The sequence below is a fragment of the Aotus nancymaae genome, unplaced genomic scaffold (assembly GCF_030222135.1).
Source record: "Aotus nancymaae isolate 86718 unplaced genomic scaffold, 86718_ANA_hifiasm-v0.15.2.pri h1tg000077l, whole genome shotgun sequence".
In the NCBI taxonomy this organism is placed as follows: domain Eukaryota; kingdom Metazoa; phylum Chordata; class Mammalia; order Primates; family Aotidae; genus Aotus; species Aotus nancymaae.
In genome coordinates this window covers 20,567,744-20,588,152 of record NW_026988492.1, presented here as the reverse complement: position 1 = coordinate 20,588,152, position 20,409 = coordinate 20,567,744, and the positions used below count along the sequence as shown (strand labels likewise).

The window sequence follows — 20,409 nt, the reverse complement described above, 5'->3', positions numbered from 1 at the left end:
CTCAAAAATAATTAAGTATGTAATTAATTAAGTATGAGACAGGTTTGAGGCAAAAATAGATGCAAGGAGTCTAGTGTTATGCACCAAGTGTCTTTTGAGAGGAAATTGGTGAGGCCCTTTGAAAGTTATTTCCTAAGACTCAGTGCTAAATTACATTTCTTTTAATGTAAATTTTCTTATTGGCAGTATAACATATACACAGAAAATCACTAGAGTACCACATCATAATAGGTTTTTCACAAAGTACAAGTAACTAGCACCCAGATCAGAAAAGGTAACTTACCAATGCCCCGGAAATCTCTTCGTGTCCTCTCCTAGTCATAGCCATGGTCCTAATTTCTAACATCATAATTTTAAAAAACATCTTTATTGATGTGTAATTCACATACTATTAGTTGAACCCATTTAAAGTGTACAATGGTTTTCAGTATATTCAGAGTTATACAACCATCACCACAGTCTTAGAACAGTTTCATCATTCCAAAAAGACCCCCGTTTGCCTGTTTATAAATGGAATCAAACAGTATGTGCTTGACTTCTCCGACTCAGCTTAGGGGTTCTGATATTTATTCATTCTCATTGTGTGTAGTTGTGGTTTTTCAGTCTTGATGCTGTGTCTCACAGTTTATTCTGCTGATTATGGACATGTGAGTTGTTTCTGGTTTTTGCATGGGATGTTTTGTATATGTTTCTTGGTAAATATAAATTTCTGTATTTATATTCACAAGAATGTATACCAAGGTGTGAAATTTCTGGGACATAAGGTATATATAAACTTGGCTATTAAAGTTACTGTCAAAGAGTTTTCCAAAGGGCTTGTAGCAGTTGACACTCCCACAGCAAGATGTGAGAGTTCAGTTACTCTACCTCCTTGCCACACTTGATATGGCCTCTGTCATTTTCATTTTAGCCCTTCTAATCGTCATAATGGTATTACATTGTGGCTTTAATTTGCATTTCCCTGATGATTAGTCCAGTTGAGTACCTTTTTCATATGTTTAATGGAAATATGTTAAATATCATTTGGATATTATCTTTTGTGAAGTTCCTGTTCAGTATCTATTTTTATCCATTTTTTTCCCTACAGAATCGCCTGCTTTTTTCTTACTGATTTATAATACTTTCTGTATTCTGGCTACATATCTGTATTGCTAATACACCTTCCACTCGGTGGCTTCCGTTTGTGCTAGGTTACTTTTTATGCAACGGAGAAATAATCTTACGACTAATTCAAATATTGATGTAACCTTTGTCAACTATCTTTGCCCAATAGAGTTTATAAAAATCAAATAACGTATCAAGCTTAAATAACAATTCTTCCTCTTGTTTAAATGACGTGCTTAAGAGTGTAAGATCTGTGAGAAGAGGAAATTATGTGAATTTTTGCACGTTTTTGTCAAATGTATTGCATTGTTTTCATTTGAGACGTGGCTATTTTTGTTTTACTGCTTTTGGTATGCAAGTTTATGTGCCATATATGTGTGGTGTAGATATTGCTAGTTGCTTACCCAAATTTCATTCTCTCTCTCTCTACTAACAGAGCCCTAATGTGTTTGAAACTGTAATGTGCACAGTTAAAACAACTTGCCCTACCAGGACCTTTTGTAGTTAGGGTTGGTCATGTGACATGATCCTGCTAAGAAGATACAGATAGAAGTCTGTTGGGTGAGTGGCATTTCCTGGAAAACTGTTGGTTTTCTAAGAGAAAGAGACAGACATAACTGACATAGATATTTTCTTTTCCCTGTGAACATGATGCATAGGTGTTTGGTGTCCATCCTGCGATCTTGATGATGAAGATGTGCTAAATATGGCCAAGCAGAAGATAAAGCTTGTGTTTTTTAAATGGCATCCTGGAATCATTTTGTGTAAAACTTCAACTGCTCTATTAATATTTTACAGAAAACTGAAGAGATAGGAGATATAGAGGGAGAAAGAGAAGGTTGTTGGCAGAAGGGAGAGAGATTTATTATAAGGAATTGGCTGAGAAAATACATGATTGTGATTTCATCATTTTGGGAAAAGCAGCTTGATCTGCTTTGACTTGTTACTACTACAGTTCCTTCTGAGATAGCAACTGAGATAGCAACTCAAGTTACCCTAACATGGGCCAAAAAGTGCTTGCGTTTTTTACCTTTATAAACTTCTTTAAAAATTAAAAAGCTGAAGATTAGTTTGTCTTAAATATGATAGCAATAGATTTTAGAGGCCTCTTTGAGATTTGAGAGCCTGTTAGTTCATCCTTTGATTAGGAACTTGCAGCCAGGACTCAGGATAAGGGCCCAGTTTCTGGTCAGGAGAGGTGGTTGTGAGGCTATTGTCTCAGCTCCAAACACACCTTCCATACTCTACTTTGTCATGAGACTCTGCAAACCACATCTGTCCTTTGCTGGATAGCTTTTTGTTAGGATCCACCAGGAACAGACGTGTAAGAGATTGGAATGTGGAGGTGGGAAAAAGAGAGCTGCCCCTTTCTCACTTCCTGTTCCTAACAACGATGGCACAGCCGTGGTTCTCGAGAAGCTGAGCAGTGGCTCTTCACTCCAGAAGGAATAGTAGGTTCCAGGGTGTACTTTTCCACACTTGCAGAACCAGCTTCATCTTGCCACTCAAAGATCACAGCACCGTTGGCCGGTGCCCCTTCTTCAGAGCTTTGGATCCCAGCTGTGGGATCCTCACATTTCTGAGGTGCCAGTACCAGGAGAGTGGTGTTCACTCCTGAGAGGTTTCACTCCCAGCTCCTGGAAAAGCTTCCACATTTTAATGATCCGGGCCTTGCCTGTGGTTCCCAGCCCTAAGCGTGGTGGCTGCCTACTGCCGTTATCTCTGTGATAACTGCCCCTTTTTGCCTCCCACCTCTTCACTCACTGGTTGACAGTTGTTTTTCAATCATATCTCTTAGAATAATTGCTGTGGTCTTGGTCCAAGATACAACAGGCAAACAGGTTTTCAGCTCCTGGAAAAGAGCCGTGAGATCCAGGTACACTTCTATGCAATCAAGCTCAGGTGGATTTTTCACTAGCTTTCCTCATCACAACATAGGGATCTCTCCCTAGATGATGTGATTCACCCCCATGGGGAGAGCTGCAGGACTAGGGGAAACGAATGTTTCACCTACACCCTGGTCATGAAGACCTCTCCTTGCTCCCTCCTTCATTCCCACCCTGCAGTTCCTCAGTCTCCTCAAGACCTCTGTCCCTTCACTCCTCTGTTTTTCCTACTTAATCAGCACCTTTTCAGCTTCCCTTTTCTCTTTAGTCAGTCTGGATCCCATTACCATCATTTCAGTCACCCTCCAGTCCCTTCTACTCTCGCATGCTTTTGTTGCTCTGCCATACCCGATGAGAAAACCCAAGCCAGATTCATTCCAATCTCTCTTCTCCATGCTCTGACACTGTAGTAACTGCTGCTGGAGGAAATTCACAGTCTAAGCATCCACTGAGCCGAACTCTCCCTGCCATAGCTTCTCTCCTGACGCCTCTGCTCTATCCTGATCCTACCCTGCTGCCTCCTTCCCATCTCACTTGGAGGGTGGCCTCACCTACCCTTCTCATACAGCTTGAATATGGAGGCAACCTTAAGGTCTAGTTCTACTTCCAAACCCACCAGCATCTTGTCTTACTTGATTTGGAGAAAAAGCTGTTCCTCCTTCTGTCATAGGCTAAATCTTCCACTGTCCTGCTTTCTTAATCTATTATGTTATCTAAATTACTTTCTATTGGCCCCCTCCACTCTCAATGTAATCTAAGTCTTACAAGGGCAGAGAATTTGCATCTGTTTTGTGTAGATGTAAGTTGTGAGGAAAAGAAAGTTGATGAAAAATAAAGCTGATGAAAAATCTTGGATGATTCTAAAATTTTTGGCCTGAGCACTGGAAGGCCTGGAGTTGCCTATAACTGAGCTGAGGATGGTCATTCGTGAGGCAGATTTGGAGGGCAGTCAGGAGTTTAGTTCAGGACATGTTAGCACATTAGACATCCATGTGTGGATGTTGTGTAGGCAGTGGGATGTACAACTTTGAGAGAGGAGGTCTAGGATGTAGGGATAAATATGGATGTCGTCAACATAAAGACGGCATTTAAAGCCATGAGACTAGATAGGATCTTTAAAGAGTAATTGTCAGTAATAGAGAGAAGGAGTCTAAGGACTGAGCCCAGGGACACTCCAATGCCAAGAAGTCAGGGAAGAAAAATTACCAAGGAGATTGAAAAGGAGAGCCCTGGACTACGGTAGGTAACAGGTGGAAAACCAGGACGACGTGGCATCCTGACGTCCCAGTGAAGAAAGCATTTCAATGAAGTGTCCCACTTCTTCACACTCCAACAAGCGTTGCTGGCAAGTAGATGAAAACAGAATTAACCATTGGATTTGGCATTGCGGGGAGCCATTGTTGACCCTGACAAGAGCGGGCTTAGTATAGTGGAGGGGATGAAATCACAGTTGCAGCGTGTTTGGGGGAAAATGGATTAATGAAGGAAAAAACAGCTTGTGGGGATAAAAATTATGAAGGTAGAAGTGGGTTTCTGATTTAAAAAGTCAATCTTGGTGCCATTATAATCTTATGGGCTCTTGCAATTACTGTCCACACTGCTTTATTCTTCTGAACGCAATGCAGGTTCTTCAGCTGTTGCCTGAGTAGATAGTGACTTTGCTGGAGAATGCAGAGGCTTTACCTCTGCAGCACTTCTACTTTTTCCCTGCCATCTCTGACCACTCAACTCGGGTCCAATGAGAGATGCCCTGTCTACGCGTTCATTGATCTCTTATTCTCGGGAATAATTTTAATCTCTTCCTAATGCTGGTGACCTCCTTTCCCCATCTTTGTGGTTGTGTGCCTGTTTGTCTCATCTGTGAGACTAAGCTTTTAAGAACTGGAACTCTGCACCAAATGTGCAATGAAGTGACTTTGTTGGAGATCCATTGCCGGCCTGGTGGCTCTCATCAGTGGTGACTTCACACTTGTCTTTTTAAAGAGTTTTACATAGAACTTTTTTGAACTGGTATTCTGGGAAAATAAAGAGCTGGCTGTTTGTAATACCTTCTGCTAGGAGTGGGGTGTTTACTCTGTGTTCTCTAATAATCAACTGTTTGGAATTATCTTTTTGGCACAATGAAAGGGGAGACAGATAAACAGATTGATAGATGAACAGGTAAAAATTAGGAAGGGGTGGGAAGGAAATGGGAAGAGGATCTTCCAAACCAGTTGCTTTCATGTGATAGGGCTTAATGAGAAGATTATAGGTTAATTTCCTGAGCTGTGACATATTTACATGTGAGAGACTTACATAAGGTCCCTTTAAATGTAGATTATTTTGATATGGGCTGGTTGCTTCCCCAAGGAGAGGAGGCTTCAGGGTCTCCCATAGGCAGTTTTTAGGATGTAGGAAGTAGAGAACACTCTTGATGGGCTCACTTCCAGATGTGATTCTCAGTGGATTGTCTTCATTTTTGGCAGCATCACCTGGCTCTAGTGGCCAAGGCTTCTGCAAGGCTTCCCATCCAGGAGCTTTTCATCCAGGGATGCTGCTGGAGGCCAGACTTCCAGTTTTGCTAGTAAGAGATGCCTGTTGAGTTAGGGGGCCAGGGATTCAATTACAGCAGTCTCTGCTCAGGTCAGCCAGTCACCGTTTCATCCGTAAGTCAGGGGCTCTGTGTACTTACAGTCCTGGTAGGTACTTGCTGTGGTGACGTGATTTAGACTCAGTGACAGGGTTTGAGCTGCAGTGTGAGCACAGAGGATTAATGGTAGTCACAGAGAGCCTGAATAGCCTGTGTGAGTGACCCTCTGCATCCTACGTGGAACCAAGGGACAGCATGGAGAGACTAAGGATGATCCCTCAAAGCCTGGCTTCCTTCAGTGTTCCTTCTGCTGTGGACTGTCCTGCAGGGACGGTACACAAGGTGGCACATATTACACGTGGGCAGCTGTTTGCAGTGAACAGAGATAGTATCTTGCTAAACACTGACCTCTAATCTCAAGTCCTTTTTTGTAGTAGGAAGAATACATGATTTAGACAATATTGTCTTCTACAGTTAACAAAAGGAAACTACAATAAGAGGGATTTCGCCTCTGCTGATCAAACAAAGCTTCTCTGTATCATCTAGCAAGCCCATAAAAATACCATCCATAGACTGACTTTAATAAAGGAGCCCCATTGAGGACATAAGCACCTGAATTACAGATTCCTGGAGCACACGCAAGCATTTATCTCTGACAAAGGAACAAAAATCTCCAGGAGGCAGCTGGGATCTTTTCATTTTGAAAATGCTTTAATAAGTGTTGACAACACTGTTTTGCAAAATGTAAAGGTACTATACAAATTCTTAATACAAAAAGAATAAATTAAAAGCAGATTTCTTTTTTAATTCTGCAACTTTGTCTACAACGTACATCTTTTTCATTGATTACAGTTGAACAGAATCCAGTAAAATCATTTTACATGCTCTACAGTCAGTTTCAGGAGCAACCTAATCTCTTTTCCCCCCATTATTAAACTAGAGTCCATTTTACACAACTCGTAATAAACTATTGACATGAATGTATATGTAAAACTTTACACCTAGTTAACTAAGCAGTAACTGGTCGTCTGATAGCACCTGGATGGGGTTTGCTATATTTAGAACTAAACTAATACTGAATGAAAACAAATTGGAATTTTAACAGATTCAACACTCACCTGCATATAATAAAATAAAAAATCAACCTGGCTCACAACATAGTCTGATGTATGTGTTTCCACCAGTCTTCTGGCTGAAATAGGCAATTTCTTATAGGCATCCGAAGAATCCAAAAGGGGCTTTATATCAGACCAGGGACTTCACATTTCACCTTATTTTGTTTTAAAGAAATAGGGATATATAAAGAGTTTGCAAGTGCTTGTGTACAATAACTACATCGTTTCCCACCACACTGATCATTAATCATGTCAGCCTCAAAGGACTAACGCTTTATGTACATTTTGTATTAACTGAACTCAGCTAAACAGTAAAACCTGTTTTACTTAATCTCTGTCTTGACTACCAGACTATCATGATGTTTGCTGGCACTGTAATTCCTGCTCCCATTCCGTTTTTCTCTGTCCCCCAAATTGAAAACATAACCCAGGTTTTTAGACTTTTTGCCTCTCATTCCTTGCTTCTCAACTTGGTTAGAATCTTGATCCAGTTTTCTCCAGACGAGATTTCATACTACTATGCATGGTGTAGAACCTGTAACATGTAACCTCATCACTTTCTGTTACCCTTTTGACTTTTCCTATTGCACCCAGTTCAGTCTGATTATTCATGTATCTTCTTTGAGAGAAAGAAAAATGGCCCAATGCATAATATTTCTGAATGCGAAAGGGAGAAAAATCCCTGCTCTTTGTAGCTCTGACCATGAAAATAAAAGCAGCAAAAATATCCCCCAGTGAATCCCTAGAATCATTTAATAACATAACCAATTTCTGTTTATCCTGCAGGTGGACACCTGAAGTGTCCTGGGAATATTGATCCCTTCTGCAAGCTGCAATCACCAGTCCGGCCATGCATGGAGCTGGGAAAAGCAGGCCCTGAATCGTCTTACAGAGACTTGGTGGAGGAGGTGGTCACGGCCCGCCTTGTCCTGGGCAGGCCCCAGCCAGGTGTGAGTGCCCCAGCCCGACTCTCAGTGGTCTCCAGGCTGCAGCAGAGGAACACTGTGAGTATTTATTTCATTTTAATGTCCATCCTTACCCTCCTGGTCTGGTAGAGCCTATGGTTATTCTTGGATTCCACATACATGAAAAACGAAGATTTTTCTGTTCCTTTGATGTTAAAGCTAACTTCAGTTCTGCTTTCCCACAAAACTACCCCCACCCTGGCTCCTGTCCCTGGCTGTCAAATGCCTTTCCAATAGGAAGTCATTAGAGAAAAAATGCCACCCCCCACCCCCGACCACTTGCGCCAAAAGCACAGCATACCACCTCTGCGGAAACCTTTTTGTGCCATCTTGAATAACCCAACTAAGGTTGTGCACTTGTTAGTTATTATAAAAGTATTTTTGAGGCCTTTGAAGATTGATGGCTTTCCAGTTGTGTTTGAAGCATAGCTCAAAACACATGTAAACGTGCAGCTCCCACATGTTAATTTTTCTTCCTCTGTCCTCCTCTTTTGGTGTCTGCACACAACTGTGGTGCCTGACAGTGACTGCTGATGTAGACACATGGGCCCTTTGGGAGCTGCTATTTTTTTTTTCACCCCTGCTCTGCCTGTTGGCTAGTAGACACATGAGTCAAATCTTTCTACCTAAGGGTATCGTTGGGTTCTTGGAGTAAGTGACACACAGGAGAAGTCGGATCTGAGCTCTTTTGTCACACAAGTGCTAACAAACAGAAAATGAGCCACGACAGTTAAACACTGAATGGGTCGCAATGTGCTTTTCCCTTGGTTTCCCATAAAAAAGAAAATGAAACACCTTGTGCAAAAAAACAGGATACGCTTTTACTGGTTGTTTTAATGAGAGAGAACCATTTTTGGCCATTATCACCTTACGTTTACTACAGATCCTGAAAGGAAAGCAGCTTTGAGTCTTGGGCTTGGCTGAACCCCCTGCTTGGACTGGGGCTAACAGTACCCTCCACGACTCCCGCGGGTCTCTCCTCGTGTCCAGGTGGATGGCGACTGTGAGTCAGCAGCGCCAGCCCAGACTCCCTCATCTTCACCATTGCATTGGGTTAGTTTCTCAGGCTTTCTACAGAGAGAGAAGTGGACCATGAAGGGAGAAGGCTGGAGAGAGGACACCAATGTACACAGGATTGACTTTCACTTGCGTGTAGTAGCAGTTCAGAATTTAAAAGCAATTTCCTTGCAGAAAGAATGTCTTCCTCTTGGCCCCTCTTAATTTTTTGCGTTTTTGTTAATCTTTGGCAGCACAGAACTGATCGTGGTCCTCCGATGTATCTCTGGTGTCGAGAGCTTGCTTTCTTATCCTCCCCTCCCCCACAGCCACTCCCCACAAGCTGTCTCATCAAGGAATATTTCAGGTGTAAACTGAATATGCCACAAGGCCTCCTCTTGGTGAAGTGCTTGGTAGGCCTGTGGGTGGCAGGCTGGTCACAGCTGAGTCGTCTTTCTGGGTCACCCTGTAACTCAAGTCCCCTTTCCGGCTCTCTCCCAACGCTACTTGTCCGCAGGAACTGGATGCCAGCCGGCCCCCGTGACGGTTCCTGGCCTAGGGGCTGTCACAGCAGGGGGAAGCCACCAAGGTGCCATTGAGGATTGGTGTCTGGCTCTCTATAGGCGAGAGAGCCAGGGGACACACAGTGGGACCGGAACCTTCCAGAATGTCTCCTCAGTCAGGTTTTCAAAGGAGAGGGAATGTGGAGACAGGAGAAAAAAAGTGCTGAGGGCCGAAGCTGGTGCAGGGTGACGGTGCGTCTGGGTAAGGCAAATGAGAGGCAGTGAGGTGATCTCAGAATGGCGTTGAGGCGGTCAGATTAGGCCGGGCTGGCTCACACGAGGGTTCCGGGCTTGGCTTTTTCCTGCCCGTACCACTGGACGTCAGCTAGTTCTGGATAGAGGGAGGAATCCAGGAAACAGCTATCATTGTAGCTCCTGCAGGAGGCCCAAGAAAGGAGACGGGAGAGTTAGTGGAGGAAGACGGGCTCGGCCAGGCCTGCAGTGAGGAGGACACATTCACCTTGACAGGGCTCTGTGCTAATCACGTGTCATTCCTGTACAGAGCAGTGAGGCCTGAGACCCTCCACAGTGCTGTGTGTACAGAGGGTCCCCAAAGACCCTCAGAATCCACACAAAGAGGCCTCCTGTAAAGGAGGAAGATGGAAAGTAACAGTGCAGTGGTTCATGAGTGTGGCTGCATCCGGGGAGCACCTGGGAACTCTCAGAAATACACATGCCTGGGTCCCTCCTCCGGGAGACGCAGGCCTATTATGGTCTGGGGTGTGTCTGAGCGCTGGGGCTGTCAAAGCTCCCCACCAGGTGATTCTCAGATGCAGCCAAAGCCAGAACCCCTGGGCTGTTTTCCTCCGGTGGCTTTTTCCACACTACAGCTCTGTGAGACCCCAGGGCTAAACAGATGTCACTAGGAAATTTATATTCTGTCCCGGAAGACCATTTGAAATGTGAAGTTTCCCTATAGTGAAATTGTGGTGGTATTTTGAATTGTGTTTTAAAAGTTTTAAAGAAATCAATGCTGACTTTGCTTTATTCTAAGTAATATGTATTGTTTTGTGAATATAAAACTGTGTTCATTTGAAATATGTAGAAAAGTCTAAAGAAGAAAATAAAAGGCTTTTAAAACATATTTTAGGTAGGTATCACCATCTAGGTTGGGTAGAAGTAATTCTTAAATCTTAAGAAGCGATCAGAGATATGTGGATGCCAGTAGTCATTACGAGGGATCATGATCAGGAAAAAGTCTCTCCAGTGATCCTGAATGAGCCCTTTGAATTCCTCTCTGGCAACTGATCTCCCCATGGGTAGTGCTAGGGGAGTGGTCGGGGATGGGTTACAGGAAGTGACCCTACGTGAACCCAGCGTAGTTCACAGTGGGTGAGTTTTAGGAGCATTTCAATACCAAACACAGCTTCGTGATTGAGAATCATCGGTCATCCCGTTTTCTGTTTCATTTGCTAACTTCTCCAGGAACAACTGGATGTTGTAAATGTTTCTCATCTGGACTTAAAAAAAAAACATGAAAGCTGAAAATGCCAAGGCATCTGTGCACATGCTGGTGGATTTTAATGAGAGTCCTGTTATTGGAGCACCAGAAATAAACCAGCTTCACAAGCAAAGTAACAAAAGGCCTTTGATGATGACACTGGCCGTGGGTATTACTATATGTAGGTGGTAAGTGGATGATCCTGGGACACCTGTCCTGCAAACTGTCCACCCTGACTCAGCTGACTTCTGCAATTGTGCCTGAATAACTGAAAAACTTCTAAGGGGAGAGGTGGCTGGGCCCTCCAGGGGGACAGTCCCTCCCTAACGCCATGTGATCCTGGTGGTGCTGTCCACCATGGTACCATCCTCACTCCCACAAGGGCCAGGGGACAAGGAAGCCAACTGGGCTGGGCCAATGAGAGTTCCCCGATCACAGTTCCTGGTTCAAAGATGGCCACATGCCTGAGCAGCTTTGAAACCACAAGGATGTCATTTCCTCCTAAGAACGAAGTTAACAGGTGGAAGAAGCAGAGCTAGAGCTGGAACGAGACCCAGCCAGCCTGGGCTCCAGTGACATCAGCCGGTATGTGCTCTTGTTTGCTTACGCTTGTTGAATTGAGTTTGTTTTCATATGTAACTAATGAATACTGGCACATTTAAGTAGTTTCTTAAACTTTTGATGTAATTCTTGTTTCTAACACAAGCATGATCTGGGTGTGTTTGGGACAAAACTTCCCTGAGAGGCTTCGTGAGGTCTAAGGAACCACTTTAGCCAGTGTTTCTCAAAGTAGTCCTGTGAGATGCTCTGTGGGAAAAAAAGGTTCCATGGATAAGTGTGAGGACTGTGCCTTTCAGAGGCCTGAAATGTCCATAAGACATACATTAAAGGTTCTGAGAAGTCCTGCATTACGCTGTTTGACCCAGAACTTCTGCAACAGTATTACCTATTAACACCCACAGGACATACTTTGAAAAATACTCTTAAGCGAATATTAAAAAATATAGTTGACTCTCTTGTATGTTGGATCCTAAAGAAAAAGTTGAGTAATAATTGTATCACAAATACCAAGTACTTTTGTGACAATATAATCTGCTTCAGAGGGACTAAAAGTCCACTATGTATTGATCATAAAGGCTCAAGGAAAGACCACTGAGTTCAAGGCAGTGGCGTTTGGATAAGGCAGATGAGGGTAAGGGTTCTTGTGGTTGATTCGGTACATGAAGAGCCTAGCTCTTGGCTGGCCCGTGCTGCTCTCCTGCATTTCATCATGGAGGCTTCTGGGTCGCAGAATCCACATACAAGAAAGCATCGAGATCTGGATGATGGGGTGGGATGAGAGATGCTGGAATGGTGGTTTGCTTCCCAGGCGGCTCCCGGAGGGGCCGCAGTATGGAAACCACTGGCCTGCTCCTGCCTCTGACAAGGGTGGAACTTGCAACAGTCCAGAAAAGGCTGTGACTAGTCTGACATGTACATTTTTTTTCCAAATTAAAATTTATTTACTAAAGGAGTAAAAGAAAAAACTGAGAAAATGAAGCCAGAGAAAAAGATTTATTTTTCCAAACTTGCGACGATTTCTTAGTGCATCCCTGTTGTTATTGAAGTATGTAAGGGTTGTTTGTTTTTTTCGTCAGAGTTTTGCTCTTCGTCACCCACGCTGGAGTGCAATGGTGAGATCTCGGCTTCCTGCAACCTCCGCCTCCCAGGTTTAAGCGACTCTACTGCCTCAGCCTCCCGTGTAGTTGAGATTACAGGCGCGAGCCACCACGCCCAGCCAAGGTATTTTTAAAGCTATCAATGTTGCTTCATGTGTTGGTCTCTTAGGTTTGGGGAAGAAACCTTGTTCTGGCTGCTGAGCTAAGCCTTTGTCTCTCAGTACAAATTCAATTTTACGGCGATAGTTAAGGAATGCCGTGCGCTATGAAAGCAAAATTAATGAGACCATTTAGGAAGCATTTATTCTTCATGAATAACACAAATGGGGCCACTAAATAGTTGCCCTAGTAAACCAAAGTCAGCCATTCACTGGAACGTGAGCCGGGGCAGGATGAGGATCTAGGCATGCTCTCTCAACTATGACCTACAAGACTGGCTTTGACCTGGGCAGTCTGGGTCACAGAAGTGGTGACTTCAGAATCTGCGCTAGCCTGTGCCTATGGGGACTTTTCATTGCAAGAATGCCCTTTCCCAGGGCTATGCTCAGAGATGTGCGCCTGCAAAGGGTACTCACTAAGCAAGGGCCCTCTGATATCAGACAGATGGCAAATTCACCCACATCTCACTGGAGTTTGTCATTTATAACTGCTTGGCACAGGGAGGTAAGGCTGCTAGGAGGGAGGAATTTCAAACTGAATTATTACTGTAAATGTATATTTCAGCAGTCCTTTCTTTTCATAGTTTAGTCATATTTGAGAAACATGGTTTAACTTACAAAACCAACTAGTGACACATACTTGGGTTGTTGAATAGTCCCACAGTTGGTCACAGGCCAGCAGATAGGCGACCAGGCCCTGTAGACTTGTCAGTCTGTCTTACCTGGTCTGGAAGGGGGCTGCCGCTCAGTCTGTGTCCATGCACGTGCACATGTCTGCATGAGCATGCACTGTGTGTGTGTGGAGGTATTTCAAGCAGACTTGCCTACATTCCCACAGCAGCTCTTTCAAACCTGGTTAATTCTCAAGTTCTGGCTATCATCCCTACCTCCATCACCTTTAGCAGATGATCAGCTCCCCCATCCCGGGGGAGAAAAAGGCCATTCTCCCTACTTCCAAAATGTTGTCTCATGGCATCATCCTCTTTTTTTCTGGCATGTGGTTGATGAGGGGGTTGGAAGTCCACCTTCCTTCCAATGCCTAAGTCCCCCGATTCCCTATCTCTCTCCTAATTTGTTCATACTGTCCTAACCTATTTTTCAAAAGTCAATTTTTTTTTTCTACAGCAAAACAAGACTCTCTACTGTTCACCACCCTTTTCTCTGCATCCCTGTTTTTGCACTTGGAATGGTCTCTCCCCATCTCCACCTGTCTAAGCCCCCCTCCTCCTCCCACCAGAGGCCTTTGTGTCTAAGTCTTACAGCACTTAATACGTAAGTGTGGCAGTTTCTCATGCCCCTCATATATCGATCTATCTATATCCTGATAGGCAATTGGATTCCAATGCCTAGTGTCCCAGTCAGACTGTAGTAACGGCCCTGGGGCTAGGAACCAGACCAGGTGGTACTGTTTTCTGCCCCTGTGCTTTGCAAATTTCAACGTGCATTGATTTACTCAGGAATCTTGTTAAATGCACATTAGGTTCAGTAGGCCAGGGTGGTGCCCGGGATCTAGCTTTCTAATGAGCTCCCAGGTGATGGTGGTAGAGATCAAAATGCTGGCTTATGGACTGAAGAATGTAGGTAGAACATAGTGACCCTAAAACATACTTTGGGGCCAGGCGTGCAGATCACTTAAGGACAGGAGTTTTGAGACTAGCCTGGCCAACACGGCAAAACCTCGTCTCTACTAAAAATAATACAAAAATTAGCTGGGCGTGTGCCTGTAGGTACTAGGGAGGCAGGCAGGAGAATCGCTTGAACCTGGGAGGCAGAGGTTGCAGTAAGCCAAGATCATGCCACTGCACTCCAGCCTGGGAGACAGAACAAGACTCTGTCTCAAAACAAAACATACTTTGGGGGTCTTTTCTGGCAAGTAGTGTCGACAATATCTAACATACGATGCAAGAACCTCCATCTAAACATAGAGATCCCCCTGTATCTAGAAATATGGCATAAATACAGCATTCAGATGCCTCCTTGTGGAAATGGTGAGATGGAGAAAAGCAACACATAGGCAGCACCTGTGGGAACACAGACTCATGGGCAGTAGCAAGCAAATTCCCCTTACGGTACCTCTATTCATCAGTACTTTGGTGAGGTGGAGACTCAGACCCATCCAGAATGGGTGAGTTTTCTGTTGCTTCTCTGAACAAAGGAAAGCAGAAGGAGGAAGAGAAGAGAGGTTGTGTTACAGAGAGGAACTGACACAGACACGATTAGTAGCTTATTAATACATCGGAAAGGCCCCCTGATTGATTAGACATGCGAGTTAGTGACAAGTCATGCAGAACTTTCAGTCCCCATAACTGAGTCAAGACCTAGTTTGTTTGTTAGGAGGGCCGGGCCCTCTTTGGTACTTTTTACCCATGGCCTCATTTCTTATCACATCATAGCAAACAGTGTACATCAAGAACCAAAATAGCTCTTTTGTTTCAAATTTGTCTTGAGTCCTCACTAGTTGTAGATGGTGAAATAGGCAAGTTTCAAGACCATCTTAAGTGCACAGGACCCTGAGGAGTGCTTGTACATTTCAGAGCTTGTTGCCAGTGAAATAATACAATCATATATTTGGATCTGGTGACACTGGGCATGATTCAGAAAATTTGGAAGCTCTAGAGAGGGATCTTGCGATCTGAAGTTTCTTATTTAAAGGAGGTGGTTTAGTCAGTGGAGGTATGTATTACATATATGAAAGATGTGTCCTCCTTTAATGAATTAATCTTAGTGAGACTCTTAGACCCTAAACCTTATAGAGGCGGCCTGGCCACACAGGTGAGAGCTGGGGTGTGGGTGGTATCTGAGTGAACATTAATGATCTGTAGTAAGGAATTGTGCTTTTCTCATGATTGAACTCACAGCTAGTTGTCAGATTTTTCCAGACATCCCCTGATGCTCTGACAAACTGAGGAAGGGGACTCGTTACTTCTCTAACCAATAAATGTTGACAGAACCTAACATCTACTTAGAGACCATGTCTCAGGGGCAACAGAAGAGGCAGCTGCTGAAGGGCCAGGCAGGTTACCTGTGTCTGCCAGACCCTCCAGTCGGTCAGAACAATCCACTGGCCACAGCATTATAATGCTCTCTGCAAACATATAAAGCCATCAAAGAAGCTGCCTTTTGGTTTCATTTATTTTGCTGCCTGTAGCCTCCACTGAAAGGCTTCAGGGCACCTGATCTCCTTTGTGTGCTGATAAAGATCAAGTGCTTGACCAGGACAGAGCCTTTTTTCTTGCACCCTGAGACATCCTAAGACAGCAGATGTCACCTGCCTCTCAGTTAATCAGCTCGCTCTCTCCCCTTGACATTCTTGCCGGGCATTTTGAGTTGGCCTGGGTATAATCTGAACCGAAATCAAATGCTATCTGGAAATGTGACCCGAGCAGCACAGTCCCCCTTCCTGCTTCCATCTCCCCACATCCCAAGGACCACCACCTACTTTAAGAGAACACAGACAGTTCACCTCTGAAAAGGCACAGCCAGGGAAAGGAGTAGGCAGAGGTGATAGCAGATCATGGGGCTTCTCTTGAAAGGAAGACACTTCCCAGTGATGAACCCTCATTGTCAGTTTACTGTCTTACCCTTATGTCATTAGGATCTGAACGTCTATGACACTCTTTGGAGCTGACACAGTGAAGAACATGGAATAAGAACCAGACCAAAGGCCTGGAAGGAGAACTCACCCAGTCTGCCAGGTTAGGATGTGGTGGGGGCTGCTTGGGGGGGTGGCTCCAATTTCACTTGAGGGTGTTGAGCTTCTCTGGCTTTGAGGTAAGGCAGCTGGATGCAGGTGGTGCAAAAAAGGCAAAGAGAACACAGCGATCAGACACAGGCGAAGGAGCTTATGACTTGCTGGCTGACACCAACCCAGTGGCCAGAGGTCACCCTGTCCAGGAATGCTGGAAAGGACCCCATGGCAGGGTCTCAGCCTCCCTATGGCAAGGTCACAGCGGGCAACCATCTCTGCATGCCCACCCCCCCGCAACCTCTGCCTCCCACCAGTTGCATTTTCTCCCCACTACCATGCACCTTCCTTCTGAGCCAAGCTGACCTGGGATCCTAGGTCCCCACTTTGCCATCAGGGAGTGGCCATAGGGATGGTGACGGCTTCTGCAGCAGCAAAGAACCTGATGTCCCCATGTCCTTTGAGTGAGAAGACACCTGAGCAGAGCTCATACAGGAAGAGCCTGTTTCTCTGGCCTCAGGGCATTTTCAGTGTGGCCCTGTTTCTCTCCATTGTGAAGACAGTGCACCCAGAAAGGTTCTTAGAGCCTGCTCTCTCTGCTGTTTCAGGCTTCTCATTGCTACTGTAGTGCGTTTTGAAAAAAGCAGGACTTTTAATAGCTCATCCAAACCTGACTGCTAGGCATTTACTCATGCAGGCAGATTTAGTAAGAAGAAGTCAAGCCTACTTAAATGCATCCTTTGCTTTCTTGGGAATGGAATCTTTTCCATCAGTAAACTTCAGATACAGCTTCTTAAAAGTTTTAGTCTAAAGTATGTTCCAAAAGATCTACCTAATCTCTTTACATAAAGCAAATCTACTGGATAAGTGCTGCAATTTTGATAGAACATAAAGACTCCAGTTTGGTGGAGATATTTACAAATTGCTGGTTCTTTAATAGGGTCACAGATGATCATGCTCACGATGTTCCTGGGGAGTCAATGGCAAATTTCACTGTGCTGTTTTACAGATGAAGAAGGAATATAAAGAAGGTTCCAGGACCTTGAAGTCCGTGGAACTCCCATGACTGCCGGATCTCTGGAGCTTGTCATTTGGCCAACAACAGGGATATGGGGACAGAAGGCAGGAGCCTGGCTCACCTGGGCAGTCAGCTTCTGCCTCTTTCCCTGCTGTCTCCAGGTACCAAGAATGGCCTACCTACTGTTCCCCCAAGATGAACCCCCCATTACCTTTCAGGTCGCTCTGTTTCCCCTGATCTTTGTCAAATTGCTGACTCAGAGCTCCTCCCATTGGCTTCTGACTGACTCTCATTTTATTCTTAGTGTTAACCATTTCTGTTCTCCTGATTCTCCCTTTCTATGAGTGCTGAGAACATTGAGGCAACTGCTCAGTGTTGGTCATCACTGTCACTGTTATTAAATGTAACTAACTAACTTAATAAGGGAATGGTTGGTTTCTTCTATTTATTTTTTTTTACTTGATTTAATACTGCACAATGCTGTTGAGTACAAGAATATAAGGTAAACCTTAACCTTAGATTATGGAAAATTTCAGGCATAGTATCAAGGATATTGAAGACACTTAACTAAAATTAATTAATTAGTGTGTGGCTATGCCATAACATCATCATTGAAATGGGAAGCCAGGAGCAGTCAGGAATTCTGTCACATTATCAGCCAGTCTGCCCCTACCTGGGGAGACACTGGCCCAATCTCTAGGACTGACCCAAGCCCATCACCAACCCAGCTTCCTTTGCAACCTACCTCTGGGCTCTCACTCACTTACTTACTGGGATCCTCTCCTCACTAGGGTAAAGGCGCACCTTTGGTTGGATAAAGCCGGAGACATTACTTAACTTTCTTGGATGGAAGAGATGGTTTAGACCTTGACTAAGGAAGCTGAAGTGGGAGAGCTGGCCTAGCGCCCTTTGGAGGGTCAGGTGCACCGTTAGGGTGCAATTAGGGAGGGGAGTCAGCACAGGCCTCAAGTCTCCCGCAGCTGACAGCAGGGTTCCTCACTGTACCCAGCTGTCAGGGTACCTCCCAGCAGTAGCCCTGGATACCAGGAGCGGTTCGCACCCAGGCCTTCCCGCGCACGCCCGGCCTCCCCCTCTCACCTGACGTGGCCTTGCACATCTGGGGCATCCTGGTGACCCTGCTGTGCGCCACGAAGGTGCTCTGGGAGGAGGTGCTGTACTGCGAGCCGCTGTCCGAGGAGGTGGAGCTGGTGTGCGACAGGCGGCTGTGCTCCTTGTGTGAGGCGGTGGAACGCTGGTACCACTGGCGCAGCTCATCCGACACCGCGGCGCGGCCCGCGCCCTTGTCGTGGGAGCCCTCGCGGCCCAGCGACGGAGTCCGCAGGATCTGTGATCGCGATGGCGTCAGGCGGCCCGTGTCGCCCTCGTCACCGCCGCTGCCGCCGCCGCGCCAGCTCTCCTTGAACAGGCCGCCCGCCGTGTAGGAGTTGGAGGTCTTGAACTGGGCCTTGACGCTGTAGTGGCCCTCCTGGTCGCTCTCCAGGCTGCGCACCACCACGGGCGTGGCGCCGCCCTCGATGTACAGCGGGTACTCCTTGATGCGGTACTGCGAGCTGGGCTGGCTCTGGCTGTGCAGGTACACGCCGCCCCCCGCGCCCCCTGCGCCCCCCGCGCCCCCGCGCGCAGCCAGGTTGGGCATGCTGCCCGAGCTGGCCGAGCCCAGCGCGCCCGCCGCCCGCTGTCGCTGCCGCTGCCGCTGGCGCGCCTTGGACGGCGAGTCCTCGGCCAGCGTGGAGTAGTTGGCGTTCATCTGCGCTGGGTAGTAGTGCTCCGAGCTCGAGTGGCTGGTGCACGACGAGCAGTCGTCCATGGGGTCCGAGCCGTTGCTGCTACGAGTCCGCGGGGTGTAGAAGTCGGGGCTCCCAGTGTCGTTCTCCGAGCCCAGGAGCTTGCCCTGGGACTCCAGGCTGGAGCTCCGGTGCCTAAAGTGCAGTGCGAGGCTGTGCAGTCGCGTGGGGCTGATGTCCACCGACCTGCCAGGAGACGGCCCAGGTTGGTCTGGGGGTGGGAAGTGGGGAGTGGGCCGGGGGAGGAGGGGGTCCCGAGGAGGGCAATGGGGGCCTCCACGCGGGCTCAGACCCCAGCCCAGCAAGCCAAAGTCTCCCTCAGCAGGGTTGTCCTGGGGATCCGGGAACTGCCTGCTATTTCCAGGTGAATGGAACTGTCCTTTGTGGGAGGCGAGCCTGGGGTCTCCACCTTGATTCCCAGTGGGAAATGGGACCGAAGCTAGGACTCACAGAAGGATTTCCATTTCTTAGGCTTTTTTTTTTTTTTAAGTGGAAATGATTCTATAGACACAAAGAGAACCACAGAATCATGACTCCAGTATCATGTTAAACCAGACAGGGCTGGGCACGGTGGCTCAGGCCTGCGATCCCAGGGCTTCAGGAGGCTGAAGAATTGCTTGAGCCTGGGAATTTGAGACCACCCTGGGCAACATAGTGAGACCTCGCCTCTTAAAAAAAAAACTTGGAAAATTAGCTGGGTGTAGTATTGTACACCAGTGGTTCCAGCCAGTCAGGAGGCTGAGAAGGGAGGATCGCTGGAGGCTGCAGTAAGCTTTGATCAAACCACTGCACTCCAGCCTGGGAGTCTCTATTTAAAAAAAAGGCAAAACACTGGGAATCAAGGTGGAGACCGCAGGTTCGCCTCCCACAAAGGACAGTTCCATTCATCTGGAAACAGCAGGCAGATGAAATGTCCATATTTACAGATCAGATCAAAGAACAGTCCTACAGAGGCCCTTCATATAGTTTAACCGAATCCTGTCACAAAATCCATATAAATAGACTCCCTTTTCCTGTGAAAACTGGGAAATAGAAGGTTGGTGGCAAATGAGATAATTAAAAAATGAATGATGCAGATACTCACCACACCATTACTTTATCTATAATTCATTCTGCTCGTTTGAGTCCACTCAGGGCTCAGGGAAGTGCGAGACAGCATCACATGGCAGATGACGTTGCCCGATGCTGGGACTGCACGTGAAATTCAGTGGCCCCACTGGCCAAGCACAGGAAGAGGTAAGCCCCACTTCCGACTGCCACTCAGAAGGGAGCTGAAAGCCCCCATCACATGGCCCGTGGTGATCTGGTTTGCTTCTTTTTAGAAAAAGAAGTTGTGATTCACTGAAGCCTCATTTTTGCCTGGTTCTTTTGCTCTTTATGAATTTACACTTTGAGACACTAAAGGAAGTCCAGTATAAATTTAAGCCTCCATAGAAAGAGGACTCC

The 20,409-nt window shown here is 46.0% G+C and overlaps 1 protein-coding gene and 1 long non-coding RNA gene across 13 annotated transcripts in view; one reads left to right on the top strand and one right to left on the bottom strand.

Moving 5' to 3' along the window:
• Positions 1-239: 239 nt before the first annotated feature.
• On the top strand, positions 240-17,580 carry LOC135271385 (uncharacterized). Of its 2 annotated transcripts, XR_010339502.1 has the most exons (5): positions 240-1,665; positions 1,764-11,224; positions 12,277-12,421; positions 16,051-16,150; positions 17,081-17,580. It is a non-coding gene; the product is annotated as an uncharacterized LOC135271385 (long non-coding RNA). The 2 variants fall into 2 exon arrangements; XR_010339501.1 differs by having other exon boundaries at positions 240-11,224.
• FRMD4A (FERM domain containing 4A) overlaps positions 6,248-20,409 on the bottom strand; it is a 679,421-nt gene continuing 665,259 nt past the window's right edge. For 7 of the 11 annotated variants that reach the window (XM_064368419.1, XM_064368420.1, XM_064368417.1 and 4 more), the window contains 3 exons: positions 18,257-19,149; positions 16,139-16,235; positions 6,248-9,573 (listed from right to left, as the gene is read on the bottom strand). In XM_064368419.1, the coding sequence (XP_064224489.1) occupies positions 9,471-9,573; positions 16,139-16,235; positions 18,257-19,149 (1,093 nt within the window). In that variant the 3' untranslated portion in view covers positions 6,248-9,470. Of the gene's footprint in view, positions 9,574-14,528; positions 14,601-16,138; positions 16,236-18,256; positions 19,150-20,409 lie in introns of all 11 variants that reach the window. The other 4 variants (XM_064368421.1, XM_064368418.1, XM_064368415.1 and 1 more) reach the window with 1 other exon arrangement.